The sequence below is a fragment of the Mastigoproctus giganteus genome, chromosome 6 (genome assembly GCF_048544385.1).
Source record: "Mastigoproctus giganteus isolate SK-2022 chromosome 6, ASM4854438v1, whole genome shotgun sequence".
Lineage (NCBI taxonomy): Eukaryota > Metazoa > Arthropoda > Arachnida > Uropygi > Thelyphonidae > Mastigoproctus > Mastigoproctus giganteus.
This window is the reverse complement of record NC_143580.1, coordinates 102,375,873-102,393,455: the sequence shown is the minus strand read 5'-3', so window position 1 is coordinate 102,393,455 and position 17,583 is coordinate 102,375,873. Positions and strand designations below refer to the sequence as shown.

Sequence of the window (17,583 nt, the reverse complement as noted above, 5' to 3'; positions counted from 1 at the left end):
AGTGATCAGGGAGTTCTACGGTGGATGATGACGAGAGAGGTAGCAGAAGTAAAAGGCAAAGGAATGGGTTTTAATTTCAGAAAAGGAAATTACGATGCCTTAAGGTACTACATGGCCTCTATTAACTGGGTAGACATCGTGCAGAAAATGAATACATTTGAACTGTGGTACGCTTTTAAAACATTAATCACAGGTGCCTTGAACGCGTATATACCATTAAAAAAATACTCCACGAGGAGGGTTCCAAGTTGGATGAATAGTGAAGTTGCCACATTACTTGAGCAGAAAAAGGTGGCATGGAAAGGTTACAGAGCAATAAAAAGTACTGAAGCCTATAACAGCTACAAAGTGATGTGTAATAGTCACAGAAAAGGTTCGACAGGCAAAGGCAGTTTATGAGAAATCACTAGCAAACAGAGCAAAGAGGGGGGATAAAGAATTCTTCACATATATAAATGTCAAGAAGAGCAGGACAAACCAGATCGGACCTTTACGTAAGGGAAAGGAGATAGTATTAAATACACCAGCTGTCGTTGCAGATGAACTCAACAGTTATTTTGCATCGATATTTACAAATGAAAAACCTTTTGTGGCAATGGGAAATTGTGGGAGCGAAGTTAAAAAATATGTAATTAATGATATTGAAATTTCGCGAGATTATTTAATGAAAAATCTTTCGAGCCTACAGACCAGTAAGGCTCCTGGAGTTGATGGAATATACGCTATAATTTTAGGGGAGGCGGCAAGCGAGTGCATTGAACCATTGAGGCTAATTATGCGAGCATCACTAGACTCCGGCGAGATTCCCTTGGATTGGAAAAGTGCAAATGTATCTCCCATACATAAGGGTGGCTCTAAAAGTGAAGTTGGAAATTATTGGTCTGTCAGTCTGACTTCATTAGTAGGGAAATCATGGAGGCAATGATCAAGGGTGGAATTCAGGATCATTTGGATCGAAATGAAATTCTCAAGGATACTCAGCATTGTTTTGTAAAGGGAAAATCATATTTAACAAATCTGGTTCGCTATTTGGAAAGGGTCACTCACGAGCTGGATTTAGGGAATAATTTCGACATTGTTTATTTAGATTTCAGCAAAGCTTTTGACTCAGGCCCACATGAGCGGTTGCTTTATAAGCTGGAAAAGGTTGGAATCACTGGGAAATTCCTTAGGGGGATAGATGGATGGCTTCAGGGAAGGAGGCAGAGGGTTGTGATAAATGGCTATTCCTCAGATTGGGTTGATGTAAGAAGTGGGGTTCCCCAAGGATCAGTAATAGGCCCACTGTTGTTTTTAATTTTCATAAACGACATTGATGAAGGAATAGAGGGCGTGATGTCTAAATTTGCAGATGATGGCAAAATTGGTAGTGTAGTTAATGATCACTGTCAAGCTGAGCTTCTTCAGAGAGGCCTAGATAGACTTCAGGAATGGTCAGAAAAATGGCAGCTACGCTTTAATCCAACAAAGTGTAAGGTATTACACCTGGGAAACAGTAATCCCAAAATAACTTATTCACTTGGTGGAGTTCAACTAAACCCAGTACTGGAGGAAAGGGACTTGGGTGCTACGATACGGTCAGACATGAAATTCTCTGAGCATTGTAAACAGTTTGCAATGAAGGCTCATGGTGTCCTATCGATGATCTATCGAACTTTTGCAAGTAGAGATAGGGACGTGATAATCCCATTATATAAGGCTTATGTTAGACCACACTTGGAATACTGTGTTCGCGTATGGAGACCGCACCTAAAGAAAGATATCGAGCTTCTTGAAAGGGTGCAAAGACGGGTAAGTCGACTAGTGAGATCGGCAAAAGGGCGTCCTTATGAAGAAAGACTTCGAATATGTGGGTTGTAGAGTTTGGAAACTAGACACCTTAGAGGAGATTTGATTGAGGTGTTTAAGGCTCTGAGAGGCATCCGTAAAATGAATGAGGACGAAATTTTAAAGATTATAAATGATGCTAGACCTAGGGGACATAAATTCAAGTTACGGGGGGAAATGTTTAGATTGGACTGCAGGAAGTTTTATTTTAGCCAGCGAGTTATAAATTACTGGAATAAGTTGCCTTCATGGGTGGAAGAGGCCGAATGTTTGGGGAAATTCAAAGGTCATCTGGATAGTACTTTCGGGTAAGGGAAGCGCATAGGATGATAGGTTTAATTTCCGTTTTTTATTACTGTAATTATTATTATTATTTTTTGTTTGTTTTTATCAATGTTTTGTTCGGATTTTTTTTTTTTTTTTTTCTGGCTGGTGCAGCATAAGCCATAGGCTTTCTTGCACCATGCGGCCATTACTAATACTAATACTAATACTAATTTGTATACAAAACTGTTGTAAATGAAGAATTTCAACTTGTTGTCAAGAAATTCACTTTTCTTAACAAGTTCACTAATTGTAAACATATTCTCTTGAAAAATAAATTGTATTATATTATATTATATTATTATTAACCAACAACCACCCTGTGTACTTGGTAGCGAAACCCGTCACAAGGTGGAACCCCCAATCAGGGAGAAATAATATAAGAGAGCAATAATAATAATAATAATTATTATATATACAATGAAACTTCTCATAACGGACACCTCTCGTTAACGGACATCTCTCTACAACGGACATTTTCAAATTCCCCAACTCACCTCCATTGGTTTTAACGTGTTTGCAGCTTCTGTCTAGCGGACATTCTCTGTAACGGACGCGGACAGGCAATCTGCACTGTTTCGTTTAGATTAGCACTTAATTTGATCTCCTCATAACGGACAGCGGGCGAGCTCACGGCCCTTTTCTAGGAACGTTTCTTCCACGTATTGCCTCAATCGTGTGTTTATTTTCTATTTCCAATTCTCTGAATTTTATCAAGGTTTACGTCGCTGTTCTAAACCCTTTTTCAAGAATTTTAAGGCACGTGTAAAACTTCTGATGAATTCGGTGTGTGCAGGGGTGGGGAGTATGGTCGGCCTTTCGTCTTTTCAGTTTCAGTTTTCAGTTTTGTTCAGTGTCGTGTGAAGTGCACAATGTCTTCTCATAAACATTTAACTTTAAAAGATAAAGTCGAACACATTAATGCGTATGATCGGCAAAAAAATAGTGTTCTCAATCTCGCTGCAAAATTCAAAATCCGGAAGACGCAGGTAAGCGATATCCTAAAGAAAAAAAAAATCAACTGTTCAAACAATTTTGGCAACACGGAAATGATCAGGTTCAAAAATCATTCCCGAAAATTGTTGGACTTCAAATTTGTCGCGCACGTGCTAAAAAAATTCCCATTAATGGGCCTATTACTAGAGAAAAGGCTTTGGAGGTTGCGAAATCAATGGGAGTAAATGAGTTCAAAGCTTCTGTAGGATGGCTAGACAAGTTCAAAACTCGGCATAAAATTTCTTGGAAAACCGAAAGTGGCGAAGGTGGATCTGTCGATACTGGGGTTCTAACAGAGTGGACCGTCAAATTGGAAGATTTATGTCGTGATTTTGAAGCTCAGGATATTTACAACTGTGACGATATCACAGGGTTGTTTTTTAAAGCTCTTCCTGAAAAAAAAATGAGTCTTAAAAACGAAAAGTGCCAGGGCGGAAAAATTTCTAAGGAACGCTTGACTGTACTATTTTGTACAAATATGCTGGGAGAATTTGAACAACCTCTTGTTATAGGATAACCACAAAATCCTCGTTGTTTCAAGGGCATAAAGTTGAATCTTTTGAATGTTGACTGGAAGTCTAATAAAAAAGCGTGCATGACACGAGATATCATGAGCGAATGGATAAGTCACTTTAACCAAAACATGATTCGTCAAAACAGAAAAATTATTCTTTTCATGGATAATGCTGCATCTCACCCGCACATTGAATTGTCCAACATTCAAATCGTTTTTCTACCACCAAACACATCTGCAGAGTGTCAGCCCTTGGATCAAGGGATAATAAAAAATTTTAAACTTCACTCCAGAAAACGTGTTTTAAGACATCTCATTGCAAACATGAACGATGTAACATGTGCGAGTGACCTTGCAAAGAAAATCAGCATCCTAGATGCGATTCAATGGATTTCCTCTTCAGTAAACGCAATTAGAAAACAAACTGTCGTGAACTGTTTTGTAAAGTGCGACCTCTCAAACGCAAAAATTGAAGTTGTGAACAGCAATGTGGAGCACCAAGAAGAACAAGAACTTCAACATCTATTGATAATGTACGATATTTTCGCTGCAAGTGACCCTGGCTACAAAGATATAGACTCGAACCTCACTACAGAAGATGGTGCTCTAGATATCAACGACATTATCATCGATATTTTTCAAGAAGTTCCTCATGAGGATGAAGAAATGGAAGGAGGTCATTCTGTCGAAGAACATATTAACGACGAACCACCGATGAAAATAGAAGAAGCGCTCATACAAATCAATCGTTTAAAAATGTTTTTCGCCGCTGAAGAAGATACTGAAGGACTTTCGATGGTTTCTTCACTCCAAACAAATGTTGAAAACAAAATTATCAGCCGGAAGAAGGTGCAGAAGAAAATAAGTGATTACTGTATGTATTTTTCTTAAGATAAAGTCATAATATGCATAGCACAATTGTATGTATATTATTTACAAAAATATTGTGCAAAATCTGTATATAATTTAATTTAATTTTACATTAAACGTTTAACGATTTTTCTTTATCTCTTGTGTATGTAATTGTATATTATTTACAAAAGTATTGTTAAAAATCTGTATATATTTTAATTTAATTTTACATTAAACGTTTAACGATTTTTCTTTCTTTCTTTTTTTTTTTTCTCCCTCAGACTTCTTGTTAGCGGACACTTCTCTATAACGGACACATTTTCATTCCCCATGGCTGTCCGTTAAAGGGAAGTTTCATTGTATATATATATATATATATATATATATCCAATTTTTAAATAAAATAAAACATAAGCCAGTAGTATGGCAAAAACTGTAGAGCGAAAATTAACATAAAATAACCCAAATAAACAAACGAACGAAAAGAAAGAATAGATATAAATAGTAGCCCAGAAACCCTTGTATAATTTCGAACTTTAAATCCAATTAACAAAAACTATACAAAATTTAGTATAATGCCAATTACATATTAAATTAGCGGTACCCCCCCGAGAGGTACCAGTTCCAAAAGACGTGAAATATCACCAAAAGAGGGTTAAAGGAACTACCAAACGATAACAAAGTCAAAATAAATTAAAATAAAATAGACTGACCATCATGCCCCATATCGACAGAGGACCACGAAGCCAATAATGGTCATGGAATCGCTGCATTTCAATCGCTATACAAATCGTCGCCATGGTGAAAAGATCGAAGTACCAATTCACCCTCCCTCCTCCGATCGTTCCACCAATGCAGAGGATTTGCACGGCGGTGGTCCTTATGCAGCGAAAAATAAAATATAGAACAGACAGCATTCTAGAGCAGAGTGCTGTCTGTTCTACTGGCTTATGTTTTATTTTATTTAAAAATTGGATGTATTTCAGCTTCATATGGAGGAATTGCATGTCGCTGCCTCTAATGAATGCTTAATTATTTATTTATTTATTTATTCACTTTATTATAATCTAACTTATGTTAATATTTAATATAATTCAATGATAGTACAAAGGGTACTAGGAAAGTTTTGCAATACAGCTTTGTTTATTTAATTTTTTCAAAGTAATTTCCTCTACATTCAATACACCTCTCTATCCTCCGAAACCAATCTTTAAACCAGTTCTGCCAAGTTTCACTAGGGAGTAAAGCACACTCGTTCTCCCAAGCCCGTAGAAGGTCCTCATCACTGGAAAACCGCCTCCCTTTTAGCTTCATTTTCACATGCGGGAACAGTGCAAAGTCGCAGGGAGCAAGGTCTGGCCTGTAGGGAGGGTGCTCGAGAAGTTTCAGTCCTGTCGTGGTCAAATATTCGGTGCAGGCTTTGGCGCGGTGAGCTGAGCATTATCGTGATGGAGGTACCAGGTGTCCATTCTTGACTTTGGCCGCAGGTTCTTCATAGATCCAATGACTTTAGGCAGGCATTGTTCAGTATACCACTTAGCTGTGACTGTCTTCTGCGTGTCCAAAACGACACGTTCCACAATTCCACTCGATTTGAAAAATACAGCTATCATTTTCTTCTTTACAGATCGGGATTTTCTGACAATTACGGGTGTGTCGTCATCATCAAAGACCCAAACTTTGTTTTGAGCCTTGGTCGGCAGATCGTAATAGTACAGCCAAGTCTCGTCACCTGTCACGATGTTGTTCACATACCGAGATTGTCCCTTATCAAACTTTTTTAACATCTCCCGGCACCAAGTCACACGTCGTGTCATCTGCTCTTCAGTCAGTTGATGCGGCACCAAGAGAGAACAAAGTTTCTTCACGTGCAAATGATCTTGCAGATCATCATCTAGTGCAAGAGTCATTTCTTCTAAGCACTGGTCTATGGTTAAACCACACGAAATTATACGGCAAAACTGTCCTTATCCCATTTCGTGACCACGATGCCATCGCAAGCACTTTACACTCTCACTACTAATGAATAACTGAGCCCATCGACTTGGCGCGGCGGCTACTATGCACGTATGAACATGTCTCAACATGCAGCAACAAGCAGCTTCTTGTGATTCATTGTTGCGTCATATTGCAAAACTTTCCTAGTACCCTTTGTATATATATATATATATATATATATATAATTATGAATAAAAAATTAAAATTAAGTAAATAAAGAAAATGGATTTGAATTTGAATAGAGATAAAATGAAATATCAATAATATTAAATTAAATTAAATTAAAGATTTGCACATAACATTAAAATAATTTTCTATATATATATATATATATATATATATATATATATATATATATATATATATATATATATATATATATATATAAGATTTTCAATTTGAGGAGAATCTAAACTCCCAGTCAGAAGTTTTGCTAGAGTGCACATGTTATGGAGGGTAGCGTCTGCGCCGGTAGCACAGTGGTATCATCACCGTCCTGCGTACACCGAGTGGAAACTGGCCCGGGTTCGAATCCCGTTTGTGACGCGAAGAATTTTAATGGGCTTTTTTTCACTCCATGGCTGAGTTAGTCGGTTTCAGGAGTAGATAGCAAGGCTTTATTCCCCCGAAACTGGGGTTTTTCGTCCAGCAAAACAGACAAATCGACCATAGAACACGCAATTAACAGCCATAAGACACACTGCACGGCAGATGAATTTAATTTTTCGGGTGGCCTAAAAAGAATAGTTAGTTTTTATTTAAGTAGGTTGAACATCTGAATCCACGTTCAAGTTTGCATACAGTATGGATTTTGAAATTGTGAAGGGTTTCTCAGCAATTCTATTTAGCCAAAGTAGCCAGTATTCCAGGCTGAGAAATTTCCTAATACAAGTATTTGGGGCAGAGGACCAAAATGTCGAAGCATATAGGGATACAGGAGCGATAAATCTTTGGATATAATGGGTCAGTAGTTTCTGGTTTCAAATCCCACTTAACTCCTGCCTTACATCCCATATGGCAGCAAGAGTTTTTGATCTGTTGTGCTGAAAACGCCTTTGGCAGCTGAGGCCATCGTCGCACGTCACTCCTAGGTCGGTGTATGAGCTGACTTTCTTCACCTTTTCTCCATTAATAGATAATTCAATTTGATTTTTTATCTTATTAGTTATTGTTAGTTGTTCTCTCTTGTGAGAGATTAGTCATTAACCTATTTTATCTAAGTATAAGTGCAGTTCGTGAAGCTTGGCGTTGGCGTGGATATTGACGTCGGGCACAAGAGCTCTTTCGTTAGAGACAATAAAATACTTTATATCATCAGCATAAAAAATAAAATTACGATTCTGCGCTAGAAAGGATTCCAGGACGGCAGCGAACAGCAAAGCTGATAAGACACTTCCCTGAGGGATTCCCCAAGTGAGGGTGTATTCTGCACAGAATTATTGATGTTGTACAATTTTAATCCATCTTCTTTTAGACCAATTTCTCTGCTCCCAATTATTGATAAGTTGTAGGAAAAGTAAATTGTTTCTCGGTTTCAAAATTATTATCATTCTAAAAATCTACATGCAAATACACAGTTCCGTTTCACTCGTAGAAAATCTACTGTAGATGCTATTTGTTTGGTTTTGGATTCTGTTGATTCTTCTACTTCTAAATATGTCCTCGGCCTCTTCGTGGGCTTCAAAGGTTCCTTTGACACCGTATGGTGGCAGAGTGTCCTGTCGAGGTTCCAGGAGGCCGGGATTTCTTCTCCTATTTACCACCTTATAACGGCTTACTTCTGAGGTCGGTCTATTTCTGCCACTTTTGGTTTCTAGATCCGTTCGGTCTCTAGATCCGTTTTGGTTTCTAGATCTAGTGTGGTCTCTAGATCCGTTACTAGAGGCTACCCTCATGGGCCCGTTCTTGATTCTGTGTTCTGGAACGTGGTCCTTGATGGTTGAGTCGCTATGGATCGTGACAACATCCTTAAGATCCTTATGCCGATGACCTGGCTGTTTTGATTTCTGGTGCCTCCAGGTTGGAGTAGGAATACAGAACTGATGAGTTTCTTGACGATTTAAATTCCTGGTGTAGAATACACAAATTAAAAATATCTATTGGCAAGACTAAGCAGATGTTATTAAAGGGACACTTAAATATTAACAGATCTCCTACTATAAGATGGGACTCAATCAAAACGAAAATATCTTATAAATACCTTCGTTTATATTTGGATGATTACCTTTATTGGGCATGCGAAATATGCTTTACGGAAAGTTAAAATTCTGACTAGCAAAATCATCAGAATTACTATGACTGCGTGGGGTAACTCTCCACACATCAAATGTATTATTCACGCATTTTTATACCCATTATCTGTTATGGGATCTAGGGCCATTGTATGGTTAATCATTGTATCGATTGTTATACACAATATAAATGTAACGAAAACTTGAAAACGTCACGAAACCATAAAGACAAAGCGTTACAAATATATTTATTTTTCTCAATAATTATAGTGTGTAGGGAAGTAAAGCACTTAAGGAATAAAGAAAACATAAATTACGGAAATATTTCCATTACTCAGAGGAGACCTGATAGGGCACATAAGAAATGTGGTAAACAGTTGTATGGCAGGTACAGAAGGTTTAAAATTAAAACCATCAGAACAACCCCTGGCCTTGTGGCCGTGAAGGGCTTATTGCAATGTATCCATTGTATTACTATTATTATTATTATTATTATTGCAATAAAGATTTCAATATTTTAATCCCTCTGGGAAAAACATTGTTTTTCCCGCACAAGGGAAAAAGGGTGAGTTGAATGAAAAACATCGTGATTGATTCAATTTTAAATCAGATAGGTGGGGATAAGTAAATGACATAGAAATAAATAGGATTTCCGCGTTAAAAAAGGGGGTTGTGGTTTTTGTTCGAAGGGGTTGCAGGCTTGCGGTGGGAGTTCTGGTTTCATTTCGGGGTCCAGTCCATTGTATAGTCCGGCGGGCATGTTCCTGTGCTAGAATTAATCTGGAAGCTGAGTAATAAGCCAATCAGATAGTGCCCTGGGTTCCATTACTGCTATGGTAATTTCCTTCAGTATTAACAGAGAACTGTTCCCGAAGAGAAGACAGTATTGAAAGAGATATACGACAGAGTTCAACTAAGAAGAAAGGCTTCGCCGCAATTTGTGGAAGGAATCCGCATAAAGAATAATAACATACAGGGTGTTTCAAAAGTGATGGTCAATAATTTATAAACGTGACCGTGCAAACTACAATATGCAAAAAAAGTCTAGTAAACAATGGTCATTAAGTGAATCGTTTTCGAGATATTGTACATTTCTAGTTGGGATCCATCACTAACAAGGTGAACTGTACAGAGTTGGGATCCATCACTAACCAGGTGAACTGTACAGAGTTGGGATCCACCACTGACTTCTTTGTTTCGGGTACGTTATGCTCATTCTCTCCCTATCCTCTCTCTCAATGCTCTGAGACGTAGCAGACATGCTAGTACTTGTCAAAAGATAGTCAACATGGAAATAGGTTACAGCAACGAACTGTATGCGGACACGCACTTAATGTATGGTAAAGCCAACGGCAGGGCACTCCAGGCTGCACGTTTGTACCAAGAAGCATTTCCCCACCGAAGGTAGCCCAACAGTCGCGCATTCGTCAGGTTACATCAACGCCTTAGAGAACATGGGCGCTTCGCATATGAATTACGAGCAGGTAGACCCAGAAGCATAACAAATGATGTTGACGAAAGGGTGTTAGAAAGAATAATAATAAAAAAATTCTGATGTTAGGGTCTCCCGTAAATGATAACATCTACCCATATATTTATTTGTTTGTAAATTGTGTGTTCTCTGGTCGATTTGTCTGTTTTGCTGAACGAAAAAAAAAATTGTTTCTAGGGGAAGAAAACCTTGCAATCTATGCCTGAGACCAACTAACTCAGCCACGGAGTGGAAAAGAGCCCACTAAACTTGTTATTTGTTATTTTATTTATTTTTTTTTTTTTTAGGAGCATTAGCAACTAAGGCCATATTGCTCCGGGATATGCGGTGGTCATTCCCTGATCTTTTCCGCATCCTCCGTATTTGGTGGTGACGGGCTCGAACCCCGGTCTAATCAAGAAGCGTGTGTTACGCACTGCTGCTCCTTCCCACCTGGCTACGGAAGCGCCTTCTAAACTTGTTCCGCTTTTGTTTAGCCCCTGATGTCGACTCAAACCGATATCTCCACCTGCTATCTGTATCAGGCGCAGACTGGCACATCGCAGATACACCGACGAACTGTTTCACAAGAAAATGCGAAACCGTATACCGAACAACTTAATGCACGCATGTGAAATGTTCTGACTTCTGTGAATATTCTGAAATATGTGCCTTGTACATATCAATGTGTACATACCTTGGTGAACTGTCTGCCTCAGAACTACGTATCTACTCATATCTATAGAATGGTTAATGCCACGTTTTTAAGTTAATTTCATGGTATGTTATCATTTTGTTATATAAAGTACACATTTTTATATCACCCTATAAAATTGTCAAGCCCCAAGTCTCCTGGCTGTGGCGAGGACATTACTGTATCGTTACTCTACAATAAAGATTTCTTCTTCTTCGTCTTCTTCTTCTTCTTCTCCTCGTCATCGACGAGATTCGAACCCGGGTGTTTTCCACCCAGTGGGGGAAGGGCGGTAACGATACCACTGTGTACCCACACTGTGTTAGAAACAATATTATTAAATTAAATTATTATTTTAGGGTTGCCCGTAATTGAATACATTAACCTGTATTTGTGTCATAAATTGCGTGTGTTTTATGGTCGATTTGTGTGTTTTGCTGGACGAAAAACTCCAGTTTCTGGGGGGAAAACTTTGCTATCTACGCCTGAGACTGACTAACTCAGCCACGGAGTGAAAAAAGCACATTAAAGTTCCTCGCGTTATCGACAGGATTCGAACTCGGGCCTTTTCCAACCGGTGTGGGGAGGACGGTTACGATACCACTGTGCTACCGCGCAGACAGGTGAAAAGTACATATTAAATATGCAAAAAAGTCCCAGTGAACATTGCGGCGCAAATTAACCGTTTTTAGATAATGCACATTTTCTGTTAAGATCCGCCATTGACAATGGGAGCGCTAGTTTAGCAAAAAGCTGTGAATATTTTGCTAAGGATGGTTTTATTAAACATAAGATTACATTTTTAAGAATACCTTTTTAATTTTTGATTTCAACACCACAAGATTTTACAGATGTTACATGTTATAGGACATTACAAAAAGTGTTCACAATGCTGTGCTTGCATCCGTACGCAGCTTTGTAGTCATCTCTGCATTGAGTTGGGAACACTCTCAGGTATTCCTGAGTCATTTCTGATTTGCTGAAAGGTTCCTTCAACCTGACGATGCAATTCCGCAACGGTGTTAATATCAGAAGTGTACACCAAGCTTTTTACATGACTCCAAATACAAAAATCCATAGGATTTAACTCTGATGATATTGGAGGCCACATTACAGGCCCACCTCTATCTATCCACCGTTGACCATACCTTCTAGTTAGATACCGAGTCACAACTCGAGCAAAATGTGCCAGTGCACCATCATGCATAAACCACATGTTCTGGCGTTGCGGAAGTGAAACATTATCATCATCAAGGAGGCTGGAATAACATTCTGCAGGAACTGAAGGTACAGCTCTCCTGTTAGACTGTTTGGCAGAAAGTGTGGTCCACTTAGACGGTCTGCTTGTAGTCCTGCCAAAACATTCAACGAGAAACATTTCTGATGTTGTGACTCGTGAATTGCATTAGAATTTTCGTCGGACGAAACATGGCAGTTATGAAAATTAAAATACCATCACTAGTAAACCCAGCTTCGTCAGTGAACAAAATATTGTTTAAAAATTGGGGGTTCCCTATACACTGCTGTTGCATCCACTGGCAGTTCACTCTGGTAGGAAAGTCTGTATTGCTGAGACCTTGAACACGCTGTATATGGTAGGGGAACAGTAATCGGCGATGCAAAATTCGACACACCCTGTTATGACTCAGTGCACACTCTTGCAGAAAAATTCTCCTTTCGAAATTCCTGGATTTTTTTTTTTCTATTCTATTGGGAGTCTACGCGAGTAGCACAGTGGTATCGTCACCGTCCTCACACCGAGTGGAAAAGGCCCGAGTTCGAATCCGGTCGATGACACGAGGAATTTTAGTGAGAATTTTCAAACCGTAGCTGACTTAGTCGGTCTGAGGCGTAGATAGCAAGGTTTTTTTCCCAGAAACTGGGGTTTTTTCGTCCAGCAAACAGAAAAATCGACCATAGAAAAAGCGCAATTAACAGGCATAAGACACAGCACGGCAAATTAATTTAATTATTCGGGTGGCCTAAATATAATAATAGTTATTCTATTGGGACTGAGTTAGTCGGTCTCAGGCGTAGATAGCAAGGATTTTCTCCCCAGAAACTGGCGTTTTTTCGTACAGCAATACAGGAAAATCAACCAGAGAACACATGCAATTTACAGAGACAAATACGGGTTAATATATTCAATTACGGGCAACTCTAAAATAATAATAAAAATTAAATATTCTATTGGCAGTCTGCGCATGTAGCACATTGGTATCGTCACCGTCCTCCCCACACCGGGTGGAAAAAGCACGGGTTCGAATCCCGTAGATGACGCGAGGAATGGGCTTTTTTCACCCGGTGGCTGATTTAGTAGGTCTCAGACGTAGAAAGCAAGGTATTTTTCCAGAAACTGGGGATTTTCGTCCAGCAAACAGACAAATCGACCATAGAACATGCAATTAAGAGACACAAGACACAGCAAGGCAAATGAATTTAATTATTCAGGTGGCCTAAATATAATAGTTTTTTTGTTTATTATTCTATTGGGATCCCGTCGATGACGCGAGGAACTTTAATGGACTTTTTTCACTCCGTGACTGAGTTATTGGTCTCAGGCATAGACAGCAATGTTTTCCCCCAGAAACTTGGTGTTTTTCTTCCAGCAAAAAAAAAAAAAAAACAATTAACAGACATAAGACACAGAGCACGGCAGATGAATTTAATCGATCGGGTGCCCTAAATATAATAGTTTTTTTTTTTTTTTTTTATTCTATTGGGATCGCTTCTCGGCCTTTTGGCTAAGATCAGATGTAATATTCTATTGGGAGTCTGCGTGCGTAGTACAGTGGTATCGTCAACGTCCTCAGCACATCGGGAGGAAAAGGCCTGGGTTCGAATCACGTCGATGACGTGAGGAACTTCTGTGGGCTCTTTTCCCCTCTGTGACTGAGTTAGTCGATCTTAGGTGTAGATAGCAAGGTTTACCCCCAAAACTGGGGTTTTTCGTCCAGCAAACAGGAAATTCGACCAGAGAACACACGCAATTTACAAACAAAATAAATATAGGTAGATGTAATCAATTACAGGGGACCCTAATATCATAATTTGGTATTCTATTGGGAATGCTAAGACACATTCCTACGCGGGCGACCTTGTCCTGATGCTCGCCGAGGACTCTAGAGCTCAACTAGAAATCACCGCAAACCAGGCGCTTGCTGCCCTGCAACAATGGACTAGCCAAAATAATCTGACAGGATCCCCAACAAAGACAAGTTCAATACTACTTCTGGGAACACTGGACATCAGGAGACCCGTATTTACCCCAGTTTCTTCCTATCTTTCTCCTCCCGTCTTCAGTCTCTCCCCCCCCCTTTTTTAACTGCAACTTAGCGTACACCACCCCACACGTCAAAATTTATTCGTAACCAAAACGTTTTCGCCAAATATTCGACCTCTTTTCATGCTCAGCGCCATCCCCATGAAATCGAATTTAAACTGCGCACGTGCGTTTTTTTTTTTTTTTTAGGTCCTGACCACTGTGATCTCAGGAAACTAGGTGTTAGGACCTGCCAGATTGAACTTAAAATGCTGGGTACATGGTCTACCTCCACGGAGCGAAAGTGAGACAACGTCGGGTCTTGGCGGAGGTCCGGCGACGAAATGGCCAGAGGAATATAGAGATAAGAGATAAGATAAGATATAAAAAGATAAGAAAAGAGATAAGTAAAGTTTAGGGAGGCAGACCTACAGGACTTCTCCTAAATCTTCTAAAATAGAAAAATGTTGGATCCATTAGTGTTTTAGACTAAGTGTCTGATAACACACAGAATGCCAGTTCCCCTATAAGCCCCTGACTTTATCATTATCCCAAAATCCTTCTTCCTCCGCCATTTTTGATTGAACTCTTCAATTTAGATTATGGATTATTTTTGGATTATTATTTTACATGCGTGAAACATTCAAATTATCTGACCTATAAGTTGGGTATTGTGTTTCAAATTTTCAACTTATTTGACTTATCAGTTTGGGTCTTGTGTTATCTACAAATTTTGAGATTGTGTTCAAAATTCATTTGCCAAAGATTAATCCGAAGTACCCATTCAGCACATCAGCTTATCATCTCATATTTCCTTGCAATAAGTGAAAGGTGGTCCAATCTGATTTGCTTTTTTTTCAACATTGACCTGTACTTGAGTAAATCTACAGATCTCTTACTCTTAATGTCATTAGTTATGTCAACGTGTACAACAATATCACCTTTTGTGCCCTTAAAAGATGATATCAACGTTTGCCCCTGGCAGACATACCCTGGTCCTGTTCCACCTATTATTATAATCAAAAGAAGAAAAGAGCAAATATAGTTGGGACATCACAGACGTGGTGTCACATAAGCAGTGCAGAATTCGAATTTGGGGAGTACAATGTGTACAGAAAGAACAGATAAGACAGAAAGGGAGGAGGGATTATGCTGTTAGTTAAGAAACACATAAAATCTAAGGAAGTGCATCCAATTGATGTTGGTGGACAATGCAATATGCAGTCTGTTTGGTGTGACACTGGGAAAGTAAAAACAATGAGCGTAGGTGTGTGTTATAGGCCTAATGAATCTGATGAGTATGATGAGCAATTGTGCAGAGATAAAGAGTGGGCCAGTAAATCAGAATGTCTTATAATGGGGGATTTTAACTTTCCTGATATCGACTGTAATTTCTGGGTTGGTCACTCGCACACAAGCAAGACTTTTGTGGATTTATTAGATAACTGTTTTCTACACTAACATGTTCGAGGGGCAACAAAAGGGAACAGTACTCTTGATCTGATTATCAGCGATGATTATTCATGCATTAAGAATTTGCAGATAAATTCATGATCAAAATTCAGGAGCGCGGAAAACGTGCGTCCACACTTAACGGCGGCCATAATTGCCATCGCAACTCTTGCAGAGCGTGCTTATATAGTAACAATGATGCAATATTACGTCATCACCTACTCGTGTCAATCTTATCTGATGCAATCTTTAAGAAATATCGCCATATACTTACATTATGACAATTACAATTTTAAGAGGTGATGCACTTTCTTTGAACACCAGTGTACATATAAATAACAACAATGATAAGTTCATATTCAGAGAAAGAGAAACCGAAAAAGCACGTGTATTTTCTCTCTTTTGACAACGCAATAGAGAGAGAGAGAGAGAGAGAGAGAGAGAGAGAGGTTAAAAAAAAAAACGTTTTAAACTCAGAAAACCGAATTGCACCATTTAGGCAAATGTGCGCAGTTTAAAAGGATATCATTAGTGTTGTGTGTGTAATTCAAATCGCACAATAAAAATTTGGTACACACCTGATAATTCAGCAATAAACATTCAAAAATTTAAATCTATTCAACTTAGAAAAACCTAAAAAAAAACAGTTATTTTATGAGTTGATATATAAAAATTTTATTATTAATGTAATAAATTATTTACATTCAAAAACTGAAACCGCACCCTTCTTTCGGATGAAAAAATTACTGAAGTCCTGACCCCAGTCGCATTAAGGGTTACCCGCTGATTTTAACGAGTACCCGACCCGATACAGAAATCTAAACATCACTGAGTGGACTCCACGCAACTGGCTGTCGAAGGCGTGGGCTCACGATGCAAAGTGGCATGTATTGTCTCCGGAATGCGTTACCAAAGTTGTAAATGTGTTCCCCTCTTCGGGCGGCTAACTTCACTACGATCTGTCCTTTTTTGCTTATTTACTTTCCCTGCTCTATCTCCATACACTTGTTTTAATTTTAATTTTTTTTTTTTTTTTACTTGAACCAGACATTACACTTCTTTTCTGGCTTTTACAATGTTTCTGTATTTTTTCACAAGAGTACAATGGTGCAGAGGTAGGAAGAAGCGGTGGCGCTTGACATCAAACACTATGCCACTTTGTCCACCTTCCTTCTTTTGTCCATTGCCGGATATTTAAATCAAAGGACATGATTCAATTCTGGGAAATGTCTTAAATTTCGCTGTAGAAAGTTGAAACAATTACTTTAAAAATCACCTTGTTTTAGATTATTTATTCAAATTAATAAAGATTGAAAATGTGGAAAATTAGTAATTTCAGGAAATGTGCAAAATCACTGTCCATTGCATGCCGTTACATGTACCAAAACTACCTCCGTAACAAAATTTGGTACAGAGTTTGCTAAATAGGCAAACTTTTGCTGTATTTGTACTATAGGCGAAATATTACCAATTTTCGCCTTTAGTGCATTGCATGTTTTGGTCACTTCTATGAATTTATCTTGGTGACCCCATAGTCTTGATAATGTATTGTATATTCAGATTTCTTATATGATATACTACTAAGAATCATCATTAAACTTACATTCGATCACAGAGAAGTTGCCATCCGTATGCAACCAGGATACAGTAACCCATACTAGGTGTGTATAGGACTCTCTCTGCTACCACGAAACCTACCGGGAAAAATAAGTTGGACGCTGGCACGAAGGGAAACACAGCCATTGATATGCTCTATAAACAACATAAGAATACAGATTTATTTTTGATACATGAAGTCGTAAATTAATAAAATAGGAACATGTATAGAATACGAAAATGAAACCAGAAATCGAGTATTCTGAACAAAGGTCATGTTTTATAAAAAAGAGGATTTCTTCAGAATAATCGAATTCATGCAGTCAATTTTTCCTTTTTATGCAGTCAATTTATATAATTTCCATG

The 17,583-nt window shown here is 38.5% G+C and overlaps 1 protein-coding gene across 1 annotated transcript in view; it reads right to left on the bottom strand.

Moving 5' to 3' along the window:
* Nucleotides 1–17,583, bottom strand: part of LOC150084481 (protein O-mannosyl-transferase Tmtc3-like) — a 775,447-nt gene that overhangs the window by 307,347 nt on the left and 450,517 nt on the right. The window contains exon 10 of the mRNA XM_090376259.1: nt 17,225–17,373. Coding sequence (XP_090232385.1) covers nt 17,225–17,373 — 149 coding nt within the window. The remainder of the gene's footprint in view (nt 1–17,224; nt 17,374–17,583) is intronic.